The sequence below is a fragment of the Melitaea cinxia genome, chromosome Z, assembly GCF_905220565.1.
Source record: "Melitaea cinxia chromosome Z, ilMelCinx1.1, whole genome shotgun sequence".
Classification (NCBI taxonomy): Eukaryota; Metazoa; Arthropoda; class Insecta; order Lepidoptera; family Nymphalidae; genus Melitaea; species Melitaea cinxia.
This window is the reverse complement of record NC_059424.1, coordinates 935,641-956,235: the sequence shown is the minus strand read 5'-3', so window position 1 is coordinate 956,235 and position 20,595 is coordinate 935,641. Positions and strand designations below refer to the sequence as shown.

The following is a 20,595-nucleotide window of genomic DNA, read 5'->3' as shown; positions in this document are numbered from 1 at the left end:
TGTTTGTGCAGTCTTGGTGGGTCTCCTGATCGTGCCTCGGAGGGCACGTTAAGCCGTTGGTCTCGTTTGATATAATGTACTACTCAATTTGGGGGAACGTTCCTATGAGTATACTGTCTAGCCTCGGCAATATAATGTGAAGTCGACCAGGAATATACAAAAGGCTGAATTGATCTGTTATTAAATCTTTAGAAGATAAGACTTGAATTGATTTAAATTATGAACGAACATATTAATCGGGGGTCATATTCAGTTTACTATTGGAGAAATTGAAAGACTTTTTATTTATATACCACATATATTTAAAAGTATATTTTAATTCTTAATTCATCTTATGAAATAACACAGATTTTGACAAACATGTAGACTTGATTCTCTAATAGCGGGTATGTAATACGAGACCCTAAATGGATGCTAGGACGACGCAGTCGGGAGCAGCCAGTGCGGCGCGGTGTGGCGACCACCAGGCGACCACCAGGCGACCACCGGGTGACCACCAGGTGACCACGGTGTCTTGAGTACGAACTGCCTACGAACCGTCCTCGGCAACCAAGCGTTAAAACAGGATTCCACAGAATGGACTTTACACCGAAGTCTTAACATACAGATTACACAAGAAAGATTTAACTGTGGCGGTTACTTTATCATATAATAATTTTAATTAAACAAATATTCAATAAAACTATCTTAAATAGCTAGTACAATCACTTTGGGCGCCTATACACACAGATTGATGGTATTACATAATATATGCTAAAAATCTATTCGATGGGCAATATTTAGTACTGGTGCTGGGTAAATTAAAAGAAATTTTTAACATTGAGCTTTATTTTAAGATACGAACTTGCTTACTCCATTTAATAGACATAATTTATCGTTAGATACACACGAAATAAACAATTTTTCAGTAAAATTTGAAAATAAGTCTTCTTTTAAAATGGAAAGATCACATAGTTCCGAGACTGATAATGTGGCTGGTATAAAGAATTTCCCTCAACACTTGGACTAGATATAAACGATAACTAAACCTTGAGATTTCGTGCGTTAATTGACTAATCAAAAATCTAATGTATAAAAATAGTTAACAAAATCAAAATTAAACAACGTCCAGACCGCATTATCAGCTTCACGAGAACCTCACCAAACATACACTTATTAAATCATGAACTCAATAGATAAATCTTGCATATAAATTCTCCTTAGTATCAGGAATAAAATACAGTATATACGCATTAACATCGACACTTCATATCCAGCTAATACAAATATTATGCAAGGGTCACAGAATAAACTCTGAAGGAAACCACTACCGGGGGGTGGTGGGGAGCGGGGGGGGGGATCCACTTGATACTAAACATTTACACATACAATCCAGTTTATATCGTGATATTATAACCATGAAAATCACATCTAATATATTTTATTTACACGAAACTGCAACTTAAGCTTTACATATAAAATATAATATGATAAAACCGCACATTTCATATATACTATAACATAATTATATAAAATTAAAATTACCGTTTGCACTTTCTATGAAATAAATTTAATTTAATATAAATCGGCGGCTTAGATATAATCACGACACGATTCGTTAATTTTAAAATTTTCATATATTAATAAAAATCATTTGAAAAAGCGCTGATAACATTAAAGTGAATATATTTTGCTGATAAATTCTCTATTTAGACACATTTAATTAGCGCTGATAATCTATGACTAACCTACGAACGCCTATTCTCATGTAAGTTTAAAGAGATAATGCTCCGTTCCCCTCGAATTCATAATTCAATAGATAAAATGGGAAATAAATATAAGACGAAATATCGGAACAAAATAAAATATAATCCGCTAAAAATTCATAGAACTGCGGAGACCGCTTAACGGTCTCAGGCCTGTCGCATCAAGCCAGACTTCGCAGTACTCCGCTCATTTAAAAATTTAACTAAAATATACTATAAAAGATATACAATATTTACACAACTGAAATTAATTAAATTTTAGGTTTTAAAAGTTTCTGGTCGAAATGTCATAATAATGACATTCATAGAGCTAGAATAGTATGTACAAAATATTTACAGAATTTATTTATCGTACCCTATGTAACGTGAACTTACTCGAGCAAGTGTCGTTTCTCATCGCCACTGCGTTTACGACCCTTCGCGTGCGCCAACATGGTGACGAGTTTCTTGTGGCTGTCGCCCACGATCCAGCCGTGTTGTTGAGGGTGTTCGTCCTCGCCCTCCGACCAGTAGTAGGGCGGCGAGCGCGGCCTCTCTTGCACTCCGCTTCCTGCCCGATGACTACCTCCTACCCTTTCTACCCTGCTTTCGTAGTTCTTCACAGCGATCGGCCTGCTGACCTTTCGACTACCACCCGACTGCCCATCCTTCTTTCTCCCTTTCTTCTTTCGTCCGCTACTGGCGATAACTGATTCGGCACTGTTAGGTCGCGAAGGAGCACCGTCCGGCTCAGACTCCGAGCTCCAGGTTTCAGCTAAAACGTTCTGCTTACCTACAGTACATTTCCTACGAGCCCTCTGTCTAGCGACACCGGCGTCCTCTGACGTTATGTTATCGAAGCATTCATCGCCAAAGTCGAAGCTCTCGTATACATTATCTTCCTTCTTTTTCTTGTCAGGTTTTTTCTTCAAAGTGTAGGTCGAAGTATGAGTTTGCAACTCAGTCTTCGATTTCTGTTTCTCATAACAGTACTCGTCACTTCGTCGGCGTTGTGTATTGTCCGTGTCAGTCGCAGGGAAATTGTCACTCCTTGTTAAAAGAGACTCGTACTTATTCGAATATACCTCCTTTGGTGTATCCTTTTCCTTTATTTCACATTTCTTTAATTCATCGCTCCGTTTGATTAAAGAAGTGCGGGTATCCGAGGTTGAAAGTGCAATTATATTTGTATCAAACTTACTGGGTGGTGTTGTAGATTTTCGTCTAACAGAGAATGATGACAGTGACGGATGTAAAGTTGGTGAAGGTGTGCTGTATTTTTTGGACAAGCCAGTTTCACTTGTAATAGTCAACGCTTGATCATATCGTTTTACTGATTTAGCAAACTTTGACTGATTATCTTTTTGAGGCGACAAGCTGAGATAAACCCGCGATGGTGGCGTCTCGTCTTTTTCAAGTTTTTCGTCATCTTCAACTGTCAGATCAGACGTTTTAGGTTCATCTTCCAATAAACTATCAAACAATTGATCGAGGTTAGCTTTTGGCTTAACGTCTCTATTTTTTGTACTTTTTCTCTCAGTACGCACTGCATTATGTTTAAATATTTTTCCCATAACAGCAGTTTTTTCTGTAATCTCTTTCCTTTTTAATAAAGATGACGTTTTATTCGGCTCATTAATTCCTTTCACATTTCCTAATTCACAAGACAATACGCTGTTTTCAGTTTCATCATCACTACAAACATAGTCATCAGACATATAAACAAAGTCATCACCATCAGATCCACTTTCACTCGATATTTCAAATTCAACTTCATTACTTGATTTTGATGTACTCGGCATTTCCTTATTATTGATGCTCTTAAGCCTTTCCATTAGAGTTGACGGTCTAAATTCAAAAACTTCAGTGTCTTCAGTATCCATGAATTCATAAACATCAACTTTTTTCTGTGGCGACTTCTCAATAATATGATCACTTTCGCGATGACTACTTTTTTCTGAATTTGTCCTGTTCTTCTTTTTCTTAGAACCACTCTTTCTTTTCTTCCTATGCACTTTTTCAACAGGCGGTGGAATCGCGGACATATCAATATCCGAAGTCAAAATTGAAACCTTAATTCCATCAAAACCTTTTAAAGCAGCTTTTGTGGGAACCGTGTTATTAAAAGCTTTTTTATTGTTTATTTTTTTCTTTTCAGACTTTTTCCGATTTTTGTGCCTGCAACAAGAAATAATAATTAAATTGACCAAACTATAACAAACACATGAAAATAATGTTAAAAAATCGATTTACCTTAAGTTTGATACGACGTGCGGTTGGATTTGTTTTGCAGCAGCAGCTTGAGACCTACATTTTCTCTTTATTTTATCGAATTTATCTTCAAACATGTCTATATTTTCAACAATGTCGGGATACATCTTCTCTTTAATTTCGGTGTGTTTTTTGTATTTGGGTCTATTAGAATCTATATTTTCATAATTAGATAAAACGGTTTGCGCGTCTGCAATACAATTTGTGAAATTTACTGATGAGTCGATTTGAACTCCTGTTAACGGACCTGTTATTCCATTAGCTTCTTTTAAATTAGATATCAGATCATTTTCTAAGTTGCGAACTTCCTCACTTTCTAATATCTTCTTGGCTGCTGCTGAGTCCATTTCATCGTCGCATTTAATGTCACACCTGTCATCGAGAATGCTTTTTTCCAATAATGCCAACTCTTCTTGACATGCCAGTGCACAGTTAAAACTGTTACACTGGCGAACACGTTTGGGAACCGTCGGCATGTCGCTATTATGAGACTCCTTCAACATCTCGCAGCAATCGATGAAAAGCGCCTCATCTCGACTTAAGTTACGACGAGAGAGTTGTTGTTCTCTTATAGTTCTCTTTACATCAGCTAAAATTTCTTCTAGTGTTGGTAGTACAATATCTGCTGTTGACAAACAATTCTTTTTCCTTTTTGCTATTTTATTCTGAAGTACTTTTAATCGATTTAGTTGTTGCCTGTAGGCAAGTAAATAGTTAGGTTCTTCTTCAATCAGTACTGTTTTCACTTTTAGTTCTATTTCACAGAGTCTTGAGATATGATACAACGACAACAAATGTCTCACATAATTATCCCATCTCCGAAATACTTTCTTACAGATGTTACAGAAACTTGGTTTTATTTTTACTCTCCTTCTTTTTCTTCTCCCTCGTTTTGTAGCTTTTTTAGGTGGTGAAACTGTAACCTTTGTCTTTAATTGCCCATCTTTTTTATGATCATTTGCAGGTTTCTTTGTAGGTCGTTCTTTGGTCATAAAATAAGCATCATCATTTTCAATCAAATTGAATGTCTCAGTTATTTTCTTCGTCGCAAGTAAATTAGATTTTCTTGGTTTTCTTTCTGAAAAGAACCCAAAGCTCTCCATAAATTGCTCAGAACGTAGTTCCTCCTCAGCCTCCGTTTTATCATTAACAACTTTTGTCTCCTTATCATTTATGACTGACTGACTTTGTTTATGTTTTTTACGTTGTTTTAACTTATCTCGCGACTTGCCATGAGTTTCATTATTTGTTGTTTTTTCAGTGTGGTCCGTCATAGATGGTGCTTCCAACATTTTTTTCTCTTTTTCTTCTACGTATTTTTGCAACGGTACATCGCTCTTGGAAGATTCATCAGAATCACTATTACCATCTTTCACATAAACACTGGAGTTATTATTATTTTCAGGATTAATGTTCATTTTATGTGTATTAACTCTGTTAATTTCAGTGTTTGCTGGTGGTGTTGCATCTGATGGCAAAATATCTATGATGGCGGAAGGTACGGTTTTGCTTAACTTTCGAGTCTTAGATGCAACTGACGATTTAAGAGGGGTAACGCGAGATTTCGGACATATTTCTTTTCTAACAAATGGTTCGGTCTTATCGACCATATCTTCTAGATCTATATCATAGGGATCATACAATTCTGCTCCAGATGACTTTACAAAGACTGATTTCGAGCGTGCTCTTCTAATCGCCTTATTATAGCAAGTAGTATTACGTGAAATAGGTGGTGAAGTATTTTTATTTTCATTTTCTGAATTTTTTTCTTCGGGAATCTTTGTATGTAAGATTAAGTTTTCCTCATTGTTGGGTTTAAATTTCTTAGACTTGGAAACTGAAAGCAAATCCTCTCTGTCTGGAGAAATAGATTTCCGTTTCTCAACCAACTTTTTATGATCCTGCTGATCACTCGTAGGTGTATTTGGAACATTAGGTGGTATTTGAGAAGATAACATGCCATCGGAAGGCACATTATCTGATGCATGACTGTTCGAATCTTTGTTAAGTTCGTCTACTGGATTTAGTTTATCAGCTGTACTTTGTATGTTACTTAATGGCTTTTTCTTTTTACTTTTCCTTTTCGATTGCGGCGAATTTTTCCGCTTGCTTGTTTTACTTTCTCCGATAACAAGTTTTTTAAGTTTTTCGGAATTGACATTTTCTTGCTGATTTTCATATTTAGTCATTGAAACTGATTCAACGTTTTGTTTAATAGGAGTTGTAGATAAAATGGGTTTGTTATGATTTTCTTCGTCTTGTAAAAGTTTTGAAAAGATTAACTGTTTTTTTGTTAATGGTGTCCTATGCTGCGTACAATTATCAGCGTTCTGAATATTATCACCCAAAACAGAATTATTATCATTATATAATGACTTTCCTCGTCTGCTACGCCGTAAAAGTGTCACATTTGTGTCATCTATTTCAGTATCTTTTTTATTTTCAACAACATTTGCCAATTCTGTTGTAGTATTAGAAATGTCGTTTGGTTTTGTAACTTTACTAGCATTACATATACTTTTCGAATCAGTAACTGGGTTTTCAACCTTTTTATTAGAATTTTCTGACAACTTAGATTTCTTGGAATCTTCGCCATTTAGTTCTATTTTATTCGAAGTGTCTTTATCAGTAGTACTGGACACCAACATTTTAGAAGTACTTAACAATTTATTTCCGTCAGAATCTGCTTTTGAGATATCTACAATGCTTATATGATTTTCAATAGCGTTTTCCGGCTTTAAATCTGTTTTTGTTATTTCTTTTCGCATAGGTGGTTGTAAAGAAACATCTCTGTCATTAGTTACAATAGAATTAGTTGTTGTAGATCGAATGTTATCTAGCTCAATTGTTTTGCTTTTTGCAGACTCCTCAGTTACGTCCACATTTTTCGTGACATCCGAAGAGACATTATTTTCTTTATTAATGTCATGTTCACTGTCAATTTCTTTAGTATTACACAAATGCTCTTTTGGTTCTACATACCTTGTTGTACCTAAAATATTCACACGGCGACCTTTCCTGCCCTTCTTTTTCAAAAATAATTCATTTTCTTTGGTAAAATTTTCACCACATTCTAAATTGTTGATATTGTTAGAGGTATCGACAGAATTCTTTATTGATTGTGTTTCATCGCTTAAACTTGTTACATCAGTTGATATTGTTTTATTACAAGAAAGTAAGAGGGACTTTTGGAGATCAGATGGTAATTTGACGGATGTATTTTGTTCGATTTTTTTACTTTCTTCTATGGTATTCTCCTTTTCGTACAACTTTTGGTTATCGCATGGGACAACAAAATCACGATTTTTCTGCTTTACAATTACAGCCAAGGTAACATCATCTTCAGAATCGTCGTCATCAATGGACGGTGGATTTTCCGACCTCGACGATATTAAAAATTCACTTTCAACAATAATTTTATTATTTATGAAACTTTCCGATTCTTTAGTATTTAAATTTAAATCTTTTATAGTTTTTAAAGATGGTTCATTTATGTTGTTTGTCGATTCAGGACTTTTTAGGAAATCTTTTTTAATAGTTTGGTATTTATTGATTTTTTTTATACCACCCTTTAAATCACATTCTTTATTTAACAAAGATGTGTCCATCTTTTGTTTGTCAGCTATTATATAGTTTAAATCCGAATCAGCATCTTTGGCCTTTTCGGAACTTTCAGTAGACATGTTTTTGATATTTTTCTCTGGACGAGAGTCCCCCATAATTGATACTGGAGGTGACATCCTCATGCCTGGTTGATGTTGAGTACTACTTATTTCAGCTTGTTGAATAGCTTTGGGGCTAGTGGTAAGAGAACCTTTACTTGCTCGCTCTTCTTCAATTAAATGTGATCCAGTGTCAATATTTTTCTTCATTGTTGTACTTTCAGCTAAAACAGATCGTTGTCTTTCAGAAGATGTCTTTATTCTCACTGCTCTTAGACTAGATGTTTTTTCACTATTTGTTTTAAGTGCCCTTGATTTAGGAGTTGTCATTAAACTTGATATATCTTTTGAAGAGTGAATGCTTGAACTTGTAAGTGATTCGCAATTAAGCGAAACTTCACGATTCTCCGCCGAAATCTTATCAGCAGTCAAATCAATATCGCGGCCTTTTCCACCATACTCGTCAACTGTGTATGATCCTATCGACATCGCTTCGAAAGCGATATGTTTCTGAGGTGTTTCTTCATCAACAGAAGCTCGTGACTCTCTTCTATATTCAATCATCTTTGCGTCATCATTTTCATGCGATTGATTGGAATGGCGATCCGATAATTGGGGTGTAGGCGGTGTCAAAAGTATAGAACTGGATACAGCAGTAGGAGATGTGTCTGCATATTGTAGTATTTGAGAATTTGAAGTGTGTTTTAATAATGAACATCCATCCTCTGATTTTAAACCGGCTTCATGATCAATTTTTAGTTGATTATTAATATTTGTAGGTAACGAAGAACTGGCAGATGGTGACATTGAATCTCGCCGGAAACTGTCAGTATTGTGAGACAATAATACAGACGACGTTGATGACGATACATATTGTGGTAGGACGTTGAGAAGTTGATTGCGATGATCAACTGGCATGTTTCCTAGTATTTCTACAAGTTCTTTAGGCAGCATTGCTATTTTTCTAGCTGTTTCTGGATCTTGCTCTAAATTATTTTTCTCCTTTAATGTTTCTTTGTTTTCATTTGTTGAGTCTGTTTTACGATTAGACACTGGACTTTTCTCCTTCAGCAAATGTTGCTTTTCTTCTACAATTTCATTCTCACAAGACAACTTTTCGCTGTCAACAGATTCGTGTGTTACAGATGTCGAACAAGAATTGTATACAGTTGTTGCAGGATTGACTGGATCAGCTACTGTGTATGCTGTGGGTGTGTGTCCGTTAATATTGTCAGCCATACTCGTGCTTGATAGATCTGTTTCTATAAACGATTGTGGTGTACAAGCAGACATTGTACTTTCATATTCATAGTCTCTGGCTACGGATTTTCGACGCACTAAACTGCACATATTATTCTCATCAACAGGTTTAGGTGAAAAACGTAGTGGCATTTCGGAAATCGCGTAATTTACTTCACTGTGTGAAATATTTTCATTTATGGACGGTCTTCTTATTGAAATTGGAAAATCAGATGTTACAGGTGGTGATAATAAGTTTGAAGGAGAGATTCTCTGTGTTTCGTTTAATATGGGTTCAGAATATGGGATAACTGGTCTAGGCTCTGGAGCACTTACTTGTATCGGAATTCTTGGTCCAAGATTATAATGAGCCCTTATCATTTGCTCCGAATCAATGTGAGGTCTTTGATCTAAATTATTTGCAACCACTCGTTCTAAATACTGTGGTATGCCTTGTTCGTCTATATAATACTTAGTAGGAATTGTATCTTGATTTCTTCCCGATAATTCCTTTGGTAATTCTTCATCATTATGATTTGTCTTATTTGAACACACATTTGAGCGAATGTGTTGTTCTTCTGATAAGCAGACACCATTAGTTCTGCTCTCTGACTTCCAATTAGACAAATCAGTGGGTTCCGCATCAGCCAAATCATCCCTCCGGGGAATTATCAGACAAATGTTTTGCACAGGCCTTATTGGGTGTGATATATCTGGAACAATTTTGTCATTTATCCGCCTCTTTTCACAAGAAGTCATTGGCGTATCATTTCTTTTCATAGATAAATCAGTTGGTATACAATCGACCGCTTCAGATCGACAAGTGTTGGGGCGACCATACATACGTTTTAAGTCGGGTAAATGAGTTATATTATCATTCGGTGGTAAATGTGATGAACGAGATAATAACGGTTGAGTTTTGTCTGTAAAACCTAAGTCAACTGTTCTGTCCCTAATAGAACGTAGTTCTTTTTCTTCAAAGTTATGGGTCTGTTTGTTAGATAAATTTAATGATTCAATACGATTGACATATGGTTCAACAAAACATTGCTGTTTAGGTACGTGATGTGGAGAATCGTCCACGACTATTTTTTTAGTAAGATCGAGAGGGGCTGTCATAGTAGAGGCTATGGGAATAGTGAAACGAACAGGGACAATATCATATTTCTTTGGGTATTGCATCACAGGTACGTTTTGACATCTGCTTGAAGATAACTGCTCATCCGGCAACTTACTGGGATGTACAATAGCTTTTCCAATATTTAGATCAGTGGTTTTATCTTCAACTCTTCCTGGCAAGTAGGGGCGATCAATATTTTCCGTTACCGAGGTATTGTTAATATTATTTGCTATATTGTTCTCATAACGATTATCATGCACGGTTTTCGTTTGTAACTCTACATCTGGTATTTTTGAATTACTGTTCCCATATGAATTATTCGAATCTTCAACTTTTTTCTGCCGCGACCTGGGGGTGTTACTTTTAGGTTTTGTTGGACTGGGCCTTGTTTTTTGTACCTCCTGCCGACTCTTCCTTGGTGCTTTCAGTGGTGTCAGTATATTAGGAAATTGATAGTCAATTACGTTACTGAAATTTCTACTAGCATTAGCTAATAATTCCATACTCATAGCATGTTGCAATAACAATTCATCTGACGAAACAACAGATCTACGACGTGTCGATTCTCTTTTATTATACTTATTATTGGTAGCCGCAGTCAACATTTGTTTATTATGATAAAACTGGCTCCAATACATATAATCGCTGGATTGGATATCTGCGATTTTTTCTCGGTGAATACTTTGACGTGTAGAAGATCGTCGTGTTACGCGACTGCTTGTGGTTAAATGCTGCTCATAGCTTAAGGAAATTTCATCCACAGTTTTATTGGGATAAAACATTTGTAAAGACCTTTGAGCCGACTCTACAATATTTAAATCAGCTGTAGAATGTCTTCTTTCGATTACGACGGGATCTGGGTCTAGCGGCTCATCACTGCCACATTGAACAGACACATGCCCTGGTAATGTATTGGAACTTGGTTCGACCAGTTTATTCCTAAGCATTGCAATGCAATCATTTAACCCTTTACGAGGCTTGTTGAGCTTGTTTCTATGAAAACCCTGCGGGTCTAACATTTCCAAATGGCTAAAGTGTAAAGGAGGTTTGTCTAACTTAGTTACAACAGCTTCGTTTTCAAAAAGCGTTGTTTGGCCCGAAGGCAAATGTTGATCGGCATTGTTGCACTCTTGTCTCATTAGAAACAATTGATGAAATTGAACAGATTTATCATGAGTTTCGGAGCTTGCAGTTAAGCGAGCAATCGAATGTTTTAAAGGGACGTTCTGAGATGGTGTAAACGAGTCTCTAGAATTGCTATTTTGTCCACTACAGCCAGGACGTTCGTCATTGTTGTATTTGTTTGATCCATTATTAGTATTTCCATGTTCCCTCATGTTATTAGAACCATCATTAAGATTTATCCGCTCTGAATTACTTTGAAAAGACAGTTGGTCTATGTTTTTATTACTGTCGCTTTCAGTAGGTTCCTCAGGTAGATCTGAGGTATCGGTATCGGTATTTGTTTTAGCTGATTTAGGCACGAAAGTTTTGCGTTTGTTTTTAACTACCGCATTTTTCTTCTGTAGAGACCCTTTTTGGCCTAAACTTCCTGAAGCTGCACGTTTTAGTAGCACATTAATTGGCTGAGAAGAATTATTACCCGGTTTCTCAGACTGATTTAAACTTTTTTGACAATCTCGGTTCTTATTTGAAGTATTTTCGAGTGACTTATCACTTGAGTGTATTTTCTTTGTCATTTCATCAATAGGTCTTTTCTTCATAACCAGTTTAGCCCTTTGTTTATTAAGTTTTCTTCGGGGCCGCAAAGTTGGATTTAACGGATTGACAATGACGCGATGACGTTTGGCAGGCAAATCTGCTATCATTTTCCTTATAGTTTCAGCTGCAATAAAACATAAATACAATATTAATAAAATAAAATAAATAGTTTACAATCTAAATTTACTTTAAATTTTTACATTAATTAATTTTCGAAGACAACTTACCGTCCCCTACTTCCGACCTTATTTTTGGCCTGGGCCTCATAAGCGTCTTTCGATTATGTCGCTGATGTCGAATATCTTTACGCATTTCTTTACGTATTGTATTATCTGGTAATCGAGGACGACGTTTTCGAACTCCGAAGGGACGATGTCTACATTTTCTGCGCACTGTTGGTGTATCTCCGGCGCAATCTAACATATGTTGGTGTAGGTCTTCCAATGACACTCCTTTTTTGCATTTTGTGCACTCTCTAAATCCTCGAAGTGGTCGGGTTCTATTATTTAGCTGACTTGGAGGTACATACAAATGCTTCAAAATATCAGAATTCAAGAGTACCTCGCCAACAATTTCATAGTACTGAATTTGAGCGTTAGGATGTTGAGTCGAAATATGGGACGAGAGTGCTTTAGAATCACGTGTTTGTGCTCCACAAGCGCAACAAACATAGCACCGCGGTCTCACCCATTCACCACTAAGAACAGCCGGTTTTAAATCATGATTCGGCACATTCGGTACTAAGCCAAGCGAGGCTGGAAAGTCAGAATTATCACGTGTCTGCAATTGTGGACTAGCATATTTTACTACCTGAGAAGATGACGTCGGTAGTTCCCTGCTTTCTAATATCTCTTTTAATTCTTTTCCTATGATACTTTGTTTTTCTGTTTTTTTCTCTATGGGTGAAGTTCTGAACTTCTCCTCAAATTTACGCCTCATGCATAGTTGAGTCCATATGTCCAAGCTGGATACCAATGTAATAATGCAGTTATTAGTGTGAGAGTCGCGTTTTATTTGTTCAGGACTCATCAAATTTTTGTCACTTTCAAGATTGTCCCATTTCCACTTATGCTTTGGCGCAATGGTCCTAGGCAAATAGCCATCAAAAACATTTCTAGAGAACTGTTCGCTTGCTAGAAGGATGGGAAATCCTTCCACGGTGTTGATCGGAACGCTGTTTTTTGCTTTTCTAGTTTTAATAGTATTTTCCGGATCCGGGTTAAAATTAAACGAACCATCGAGAAATTTAGTTAAATTCTCTTGAACATTGCTCGCCACCTTCGAATAGAAACTCGTATCGAAACATTTCTCGAATTTCTGATGGGCATCATCAATATGCCTGGACCAATCCTTCTTATTAATATCTCCAGTTCTAGGTGACCTGTGAACCACTCCCAGTCTAGAAAGTATTTGGTCAGCGTCTGTGTTATGAAAAGAGAAATTCGATGGGATCCTTTTGTTCCATTGCAAATCGTCGAGGACAATTATTGCATTCTTTTCAATTACATTAGCGTTTCCTAAATTTTTGCTAGAAGGCAATATCAAATTCGTTGTTATGTTATCCTCAATATCGATTGGATCGTTAGGATGAGAGGGCTTGAGTTCGCAAGATATGACGATGCCATTAAAAGTATGTCCAGAATAATTTTTGTCATCGTGATCGAAGTCATCTTTTCCGTTACTAGTCGAAGTCTTTTGGTTCTTTTTTGGTGTCGTTTTCTGACGCAACTTTTTACGATACGGCAACTTCGGCTTCTCACATACATTAAGTTTATGTTCTGCTAGTTCTGTAGTAGATGGAAACCTAGTATGGCAATCGTAACATGCAAAGTATTGATTCGGATGATTATCGACCATGTGGCGAATAATGTCATTGGAGTCATTTTCGAAGTGATTGCAAAACAAGCAATTAAGAACATTATCTTGTTTCGTGGTTAAAATATGGATGCGCCTTACGTGCTTAGCAACTGACTGTTTTGAAAAGAAAGATTTATCGCAATATGGGCAAAGAATTTGTATAATGGGTGTATCAGACTTGTCAGTGAGATCATCAAGTTTATTTGGAGAAACTTTGGACAGGGTGAGAGTTCTTTTAGGTCTTTCTTGGGCAGGTTTGGAGTCCGGTTTGCGTAAAGTCTTGGTTGTTTGAGGGCTAGAGATGGTAGATTTTCTCGGTCTCAACCTTCCATTTAAACCAGACGATGGTTCATCTTCACCCGTACTCATCGTGTCCAGTTCCTCAGCCCTAAAATGGTAAAAAAAACATAAAATAATTTCGGTGCCCAAAAGTGTCACGAAATTTAGAAAAGGAAGATATAGTGAAAAGTTAGTGTTTGAATGTACTACTGTCCGGATACAAAAAAAAATACATACTCCTTGTCATCAATAGTGTTACACAACCTCCCTATAACGCCTGAGAACGATAAAGAATAGTTCGTTTTTGGTCATAATTGATTTATTCAGATTGTGGTATTTGACTTATTATTACATTTTGTTTTATTAATGACTCCACTTGTCATTAGTTTATTCATTTTAGTAAATTTAAATAAATCTATTTTTATTACGCGTTTTTATTTTGCTGATATGACTTTATTTTGAAATGAATCCACAAACGGTAAAAGTATTTAAACGTTTTTAAATAAAATACATAAATGATCACGAATAAATGCGGATATTTGGAAATGACTTTTTTACGTTATATTGAGCGCTCAGAGTAAAAATTCATTGCAATCTGAACCGGTCAAACAGCATAAACTAATTATTTCCCAATTACTATAATATACCTTTGACATAACTAACGAGCTATTAGTAAAAGAATCTATAGTAGAAACCGCTCTTAGATTGCCTTCTACCAACAGTTTAACTTACTAGTTTTTTTTTTTTTTTTTGTTTATTTATTTATTTATTTATTTTTTTATATATGAACGGTATTCTTTCCCGTGTCACCCTATTTTTAATTTTTATCACTAATCAGATGTCATAATCATGTTGCTAGTTTTTCCTGTCTATGATCCCCGAAGCGTAATACTACATAGCCAACGGGCATTTCTTGACAATACAGACTACCAAAGGAACAGCGATCATACACAATTTTATCCTCTTTAAAATATTATATTATTATGTAGTTAAGTATATATGTATTTTATATCACTAATTTTGAATTTATGTATTGCAAAATAAGTATACGCTTGTTTATTATTTTTAACCTTTTTGTTCGGTTTTTTTTTTTTACTTGATTAAGAATGCGCTTATGAGTCCCGCGGTAACATCATCTCTCACCACCATGGGTAGACTGGTAGAGATCTCTTACAGAAATAAGTTACCCTTGCCAACAACCTTTGTGAAAATGACTTGTAATTGTGATTTTTTTTAAGTGCAATAAAGAATAAATGTATAAATATATAGAAAATACCGTAGTTATAAAATAAGTATAATCTGTTGTTGGATTAATAGAATCCAAGAATCTATTAATCACTTCATAACATGAAAATGACATCTGATTTCATTCATCTTTTATTTTTAATTTCTATTTATAATATATTGTCGAAAGTTTTTACGGAAAATTTCATAAAACTGAACGGATTTTTAAATATTTCCGAATTACCAGTTCGCAAGAAAGGAGAAACTTCAACGTCAAGTCAGCTGTCGTATGAATGTTATTTATTGGAAATTAAAATATTATATTCACTCCAAAGGTTTGCGAAACCATCAATGAGAAACAATAACAACATTTAACATAAACGTTTAGTTCTGTAACTATGGTAAAAGACTTAACGGGTACAGGTCTAAACAATTAAAAAATCAATCCATAAAGAAGTCGATTAGTTTATATTTTTAAAAAAAAGTCAGATACCAAATATAATGATTACTATCGTTTAAATCAGGTCAAATAATGTATAAAATATGATCGAATCGATTTGAGATGCGAACCGCGAACAAAATAGGCATCGATCGAGATGAGCCGCAATGAATTATCTTTCCTTCATATCCTTTAACGAAACTATGGTATCATAATTATAAATCGTAAACGTGGAAAGACATTAAAAAGATCGAACATACGATAGTATCATGCATTAATATTCATACGGGATCGTAGCATGCGATATAGTGTCAACACAATACACAACAATAGTTCAAAGTATCGTGACAGTGACTCATCGGTGGTGATATTTTCTTTAAGGAATAGACACACTTGCTAGATGAAGCGAATTCTGCGTAATATATTTTTAATGAAGTACAGTAACCCTTCTTTTTTTCCAAAATAAATCACAGACACTATCGAATAGTGTAATTATAAAACGGAGTATTGGTTTCGTTTTTAACTAATATATATTTTACAAATTAATGGTGAATTTTTAGCTTTTTATACAATACTAGGAGCTGTGCCCGCGAATTCGACCGTATGGAATTTAAAAATTATTATTGATCGCAGAGTAACAAAATAAATAAATTTCTACAATAAAAGTTACTCCTTAGTACATCAGCTATCTGCCAGTAAGTCTCGTCAAAATTGGTCCAGCCGTTTCAGAGATTAGCTGGAACAAACAGATAACACAGACAACAAGAAGATTTATTTTATGTATTTTTTATCTATTATTATTTTTCGAAAGTTGCGACCATAAGTCTTTTGAACAGTATACGTACTATTCTCATTAGCTAAATAGTTCGAAAGGTCGTTTATTATATTATTAAGTAAGCCCGACATCGTCCAAACCAGTTCAAAAGAAACGAACGACCGATACAAAGTTCCGTGATCTATAAAAGCTCTTTGTACTTCGCGTAGCAAACTTCGATATCACTTAATCCCACAGCTGTTCTTAAAATTTCTATTATTTAGCGAAATATTATTGAAGATGGCGAACATACCAAGTCATAAAAATCTCAAACATAAACTTAATCTAAACTTACCTGCATCTTATAAACTAAGGGAATTAACGGTAATAAATCAAAAACCTTAATATAAATATTTATTTGATGACCTGTAAGAGGAACGACACATTCAAAGTCACGAAATATTTTGTATCGAAATACCCTCCAGACTAACAAATTACCGCATCGCAATACGGAGTCGATTTTCTCATTATCTATTTTTAAGTATTACAGTTACGTCACGTACATCAATTAGATGAGAACAAGACAGAACATGCCATTCTTCTATAACTTTTTTAATCAAAGAAAAATTAAGGTGAATGAGGTGACTAAGTGGGTACTCAGAATTTACTATCTCGAGACTCAAGCGTAGCGTATAAATTTAAATTTTAAATAATAATAATTTTAATTAATCTCGTAGTTAACTCGTTGTTCGTTTTATAATTTAAAATTGATTTCATAACTAAGTAACGATCAGATCTCTCGTAATAACGACAGCATAGCCAGAAGTCTTTATAATTTTTTTTTACAAGTATTAATTGTTCTAAATTCGACATTTTATAATTTAGAGTCAAAAAACTGTACAAGACAATATATATAGTATATTTTCAAAAGCTGCTTCAGTCCTGACATGTAGTATATACGATATTCGAATTTTGCCGAAGTTCTATATTGAAAAGCGACGGAGCTTTGAGATCATATCCGGCAGCGATACGAGCCTTTTTTTGAAACACGAAACCTTTTACGTTTTTAGTTCGAAAAAATATTAGCTAAACAATACATTTCTGGAATGATATTTTTTTACGTTGTCTCGCGTCCTTTACTAGTTCGTTCGTAACTTTATAAATAGCACAGTGAAGGTTCTATGAGTGTAAGACGAAGAGACAGGGGACATCAATACAAACATGCACAAACTGTACATACCAGCCGACGATGCGGCGATACTTACGTGGTCAACAGGAACGGATGATCGGATGAGAAAACATCTAAACTATCGTCTGATGCGAACGGGTCGGGCGCGAAGTCGTTCGATCCTACATCATGCTTATTGAGGCCGTACGTCAATAAACCATCTGGCAGGTATCTGGACCAAAAGTTCACCTATTAACGTATAGGCACAGCCTCGTCAAAACGCTAAAGAAAAAAAAAAAGAAAAAAATTAAAAAAAAAATACAAACAACACATAAGCAAATAATTATTAATGTAAAGGATTAAAACATCGTAACGCAGGTCAAAATTATAAACAAAGCATGCTGATAAGTAAACTTTATGTAAAACACAGAGATTTCGCTTCGCTTACGTATTTCAAAATATTATAATCAATAATTTAAAAATATATACATTTCTCTCTTTTACGCAACGGTGATATTTTTACAGATATAACTATGAGGCAATGGAAGGAATGAAAAATTAAAAAGTAAACGGCATTTAAAATGTTTTATTAAACACGCGCAATAAATGGACAGGTTGCGTTCAGAAACTGCCTTCCCTCCCCATCGCACAGCCCACCCCACCCACCGCCCATTGCAAGAGCCACGCCTCCCGGCCGAATGCACCGCACAGACCAAATAGTTCTCGTTCATACTTTATTAAAATACATACACGTCAATATCTAAGGGAAAATACTAAAATATTCGTATATATGTAAAATATATGTACGACAGAGACAAGGCATATAATTCGCCATAGCATCGCCCAGCTGTTTAAATCGAATGGTATCGATTTATTGACTTACTCGAAATTATTAGAGCATCCCCGCTTAGCTCACGTATTACCTACTTGATTTATACGCACATAACAGGGAAAATCAGTCATTCACGTTTTTAAGTAATACCGGTCGGAGTAATTCGCTCTACGATTAAAAACTCTGTAAGTTTTTAATAGTTTTCGAGCATATTTTTCTTTAACACATTTGTTTCATGCATTACATAATATATATTGATATCAATAATTCGTTATTTAGAGACCACTACGTCGTAGATATCGATTTTATGTAGCGTTTGAGATTGACCTTCTATCCTTGACATAATCACATTGAACGATATCCAATAACTCGTGTTGAAACATTAATAAATTCGTCCGAGACACATACACGGACGAAACAACAGATTTTACAGTTTTAATTTAGCGTAGAGCGCAAAGCAGAAACGAGTAAATAGAGTCTCGCATCGACAGCAACATGAAATGGCATCAGTGGCGAGATCGCAGAGCGTATCGGCTACGGAGCTTTCATCTGCGAGCTACAGGTTACGCGCAACACGTACAAACACTTAGAGGGCCACGTGCTTTTGTTTACGAGACGATCAAACGATTTCGGTTCTACCAACACTCTTAGTAACATCGAACGATATTTTTTTTTCTTCAAATTTTATGTAGATTTATTTTTTATATTTTAACGTTGCACTTTAAAATACAATAAAATAAAAATTACGATAAAATAATAAGCTCAACGAAAACGACAGAAAAATATATATAGGTGCACATGGGATACAAAGAGCGCTTAAAAGATAGAAAAAAAAAAAAACAAAAATATTAAAATTTTTGAAAGTGCGACAGTACTCACGGATGCAGTCGCGGGGCGGCGCAGAGCGCCCGCCCCCGGTTGTACGCAGGGCCACACGTGGCTCCTCTCGGCGATGGCCGCTACGCAAACAACAGCTACGTGCGATTTCACAGCAGAACACCGTAGCAGCCAGGTTGATGCAGTCCCTGGCCGATATCAATTAATACCACCTGAAATACCACGGCCACTTTAAGACGACGCACACTCGAAACACTTGCAAATTTAATTGGTCAACTGTTCGCGTTTTAAAACAGTGGAGGAAATTAAGTTGGCGTTAAGTTTACTATAACCAAACAACGGCCATTAGATCGCGCAGATTTTAACTATTTTATGTTGAAAATAATTTAGGGGTAGTTGTTTAAAAAAAATGTTTTGATAAATTTTTAACGAAAAAGAAATTGACAGCATTTTTAAATGAAAATAACATTATAAGAACCATTTTTTAATTTTGATTCAAATTTATTTTACGAAGATCAAATAAAATTAAAAATGATCATAATTACAAAAAGAAAAGCTAAACCACGAAAATATCGTTAAAAGATTTATAATAAATTACCAGATCGTATTCCTATCGCGAAATCGAAGAAGTAAATTTAAAACCAATATTCACTTGTAGTCGTTTATAACGCACAAGGAGGCAACGAAGCACGATACTTCACCGGGAGCCGACAGACGACCGTCTGCGAGCAAAGCCTAGTGATATATGACAGATGAGGCTTGAGCGCGTGGGAGCCTGCGGCCGGGCGGCTAGCGTCCGGGCAACGAGCACTAAAGCCCTAGGGCGCACGAGCGAACTAAGGTAACGTTAAACAGCCTCCCGGTGCTAGCTCGAACTGTTTTCGCCAACGCATCCTCGGGTAACAGAGCCACCTACGTCAAATGGTAGCGAGTCGTAACACAGGGACATAAGACTCGAAATCGCGTCAAACTGCGCTGTCCTTCCGATACGACTATATTATTCTTATATTTCTTTTTAATTCACTTAAAATACGAGAGCAAAAGATTTTAAGCTTTATATAAAATATATTTAAAACGTGATTCATATAGTTTTAATTTTTTATGTACTAATTAAGCAGGATCAAATAACGAGAAGTTATTGATTAGTTGCAATGCGCATGGATGTCAATTACTAGATGTTCTGCATTAATACCCGGGATGTACTGACGATATCTATTGGCGATATGTGCTTTATTGTTACATTAGTAAAACGGCAATGTTTCGTGTCTCTTTTATTAGTATATAATATTATGACCTCATTCCATTTTTATATGTAATATGTTTATTTAGTATCATGTTTTTGACAACAAATGTTTCAAGAAGCTTAGTGTTTACTAAGCCGCCATTGTTTACAAAATATACTCGTACGCTCTTTCACTATGGTTTATTATTATGTAATTAAATTAAAATTAATCTGTTTAAATAAAA

General features: G+C 35.5%; 1 protein-coding gene across 1 annotated transcript; it reads right to left on the bottom strand.

The window, feature by feature from the left end:
• Positions 1–1,984: 1,984 nt before the first annotated feature.
• Positions 1,985–17,735, bottom strand: LOC123668468. The gene is made up of 4 exons (XM_045602199.1): positions 17,557–17,735; positions 11,966–13,983; positions 3,978–11,862; positions 1,985–3,902 (listed from the first exon to the last, which is right to left on the bottom strand). The coding sequence occupies exons 2-4, from the start codon at positions 13,962–13,964 to the stop codon at positions 2,117–2,119; spliced, it is 11,670 nt and encodes a 3,889-aa protein (XP_045458155.1). The 5' UTR covers positions 13,965–13,983; positions 17,557–17,735; the 3' UTR covers positions 1,985–2,116.
• Between the last annotated feature and the right edge of the window lie 2,860 nt (positions 17,736–20,595).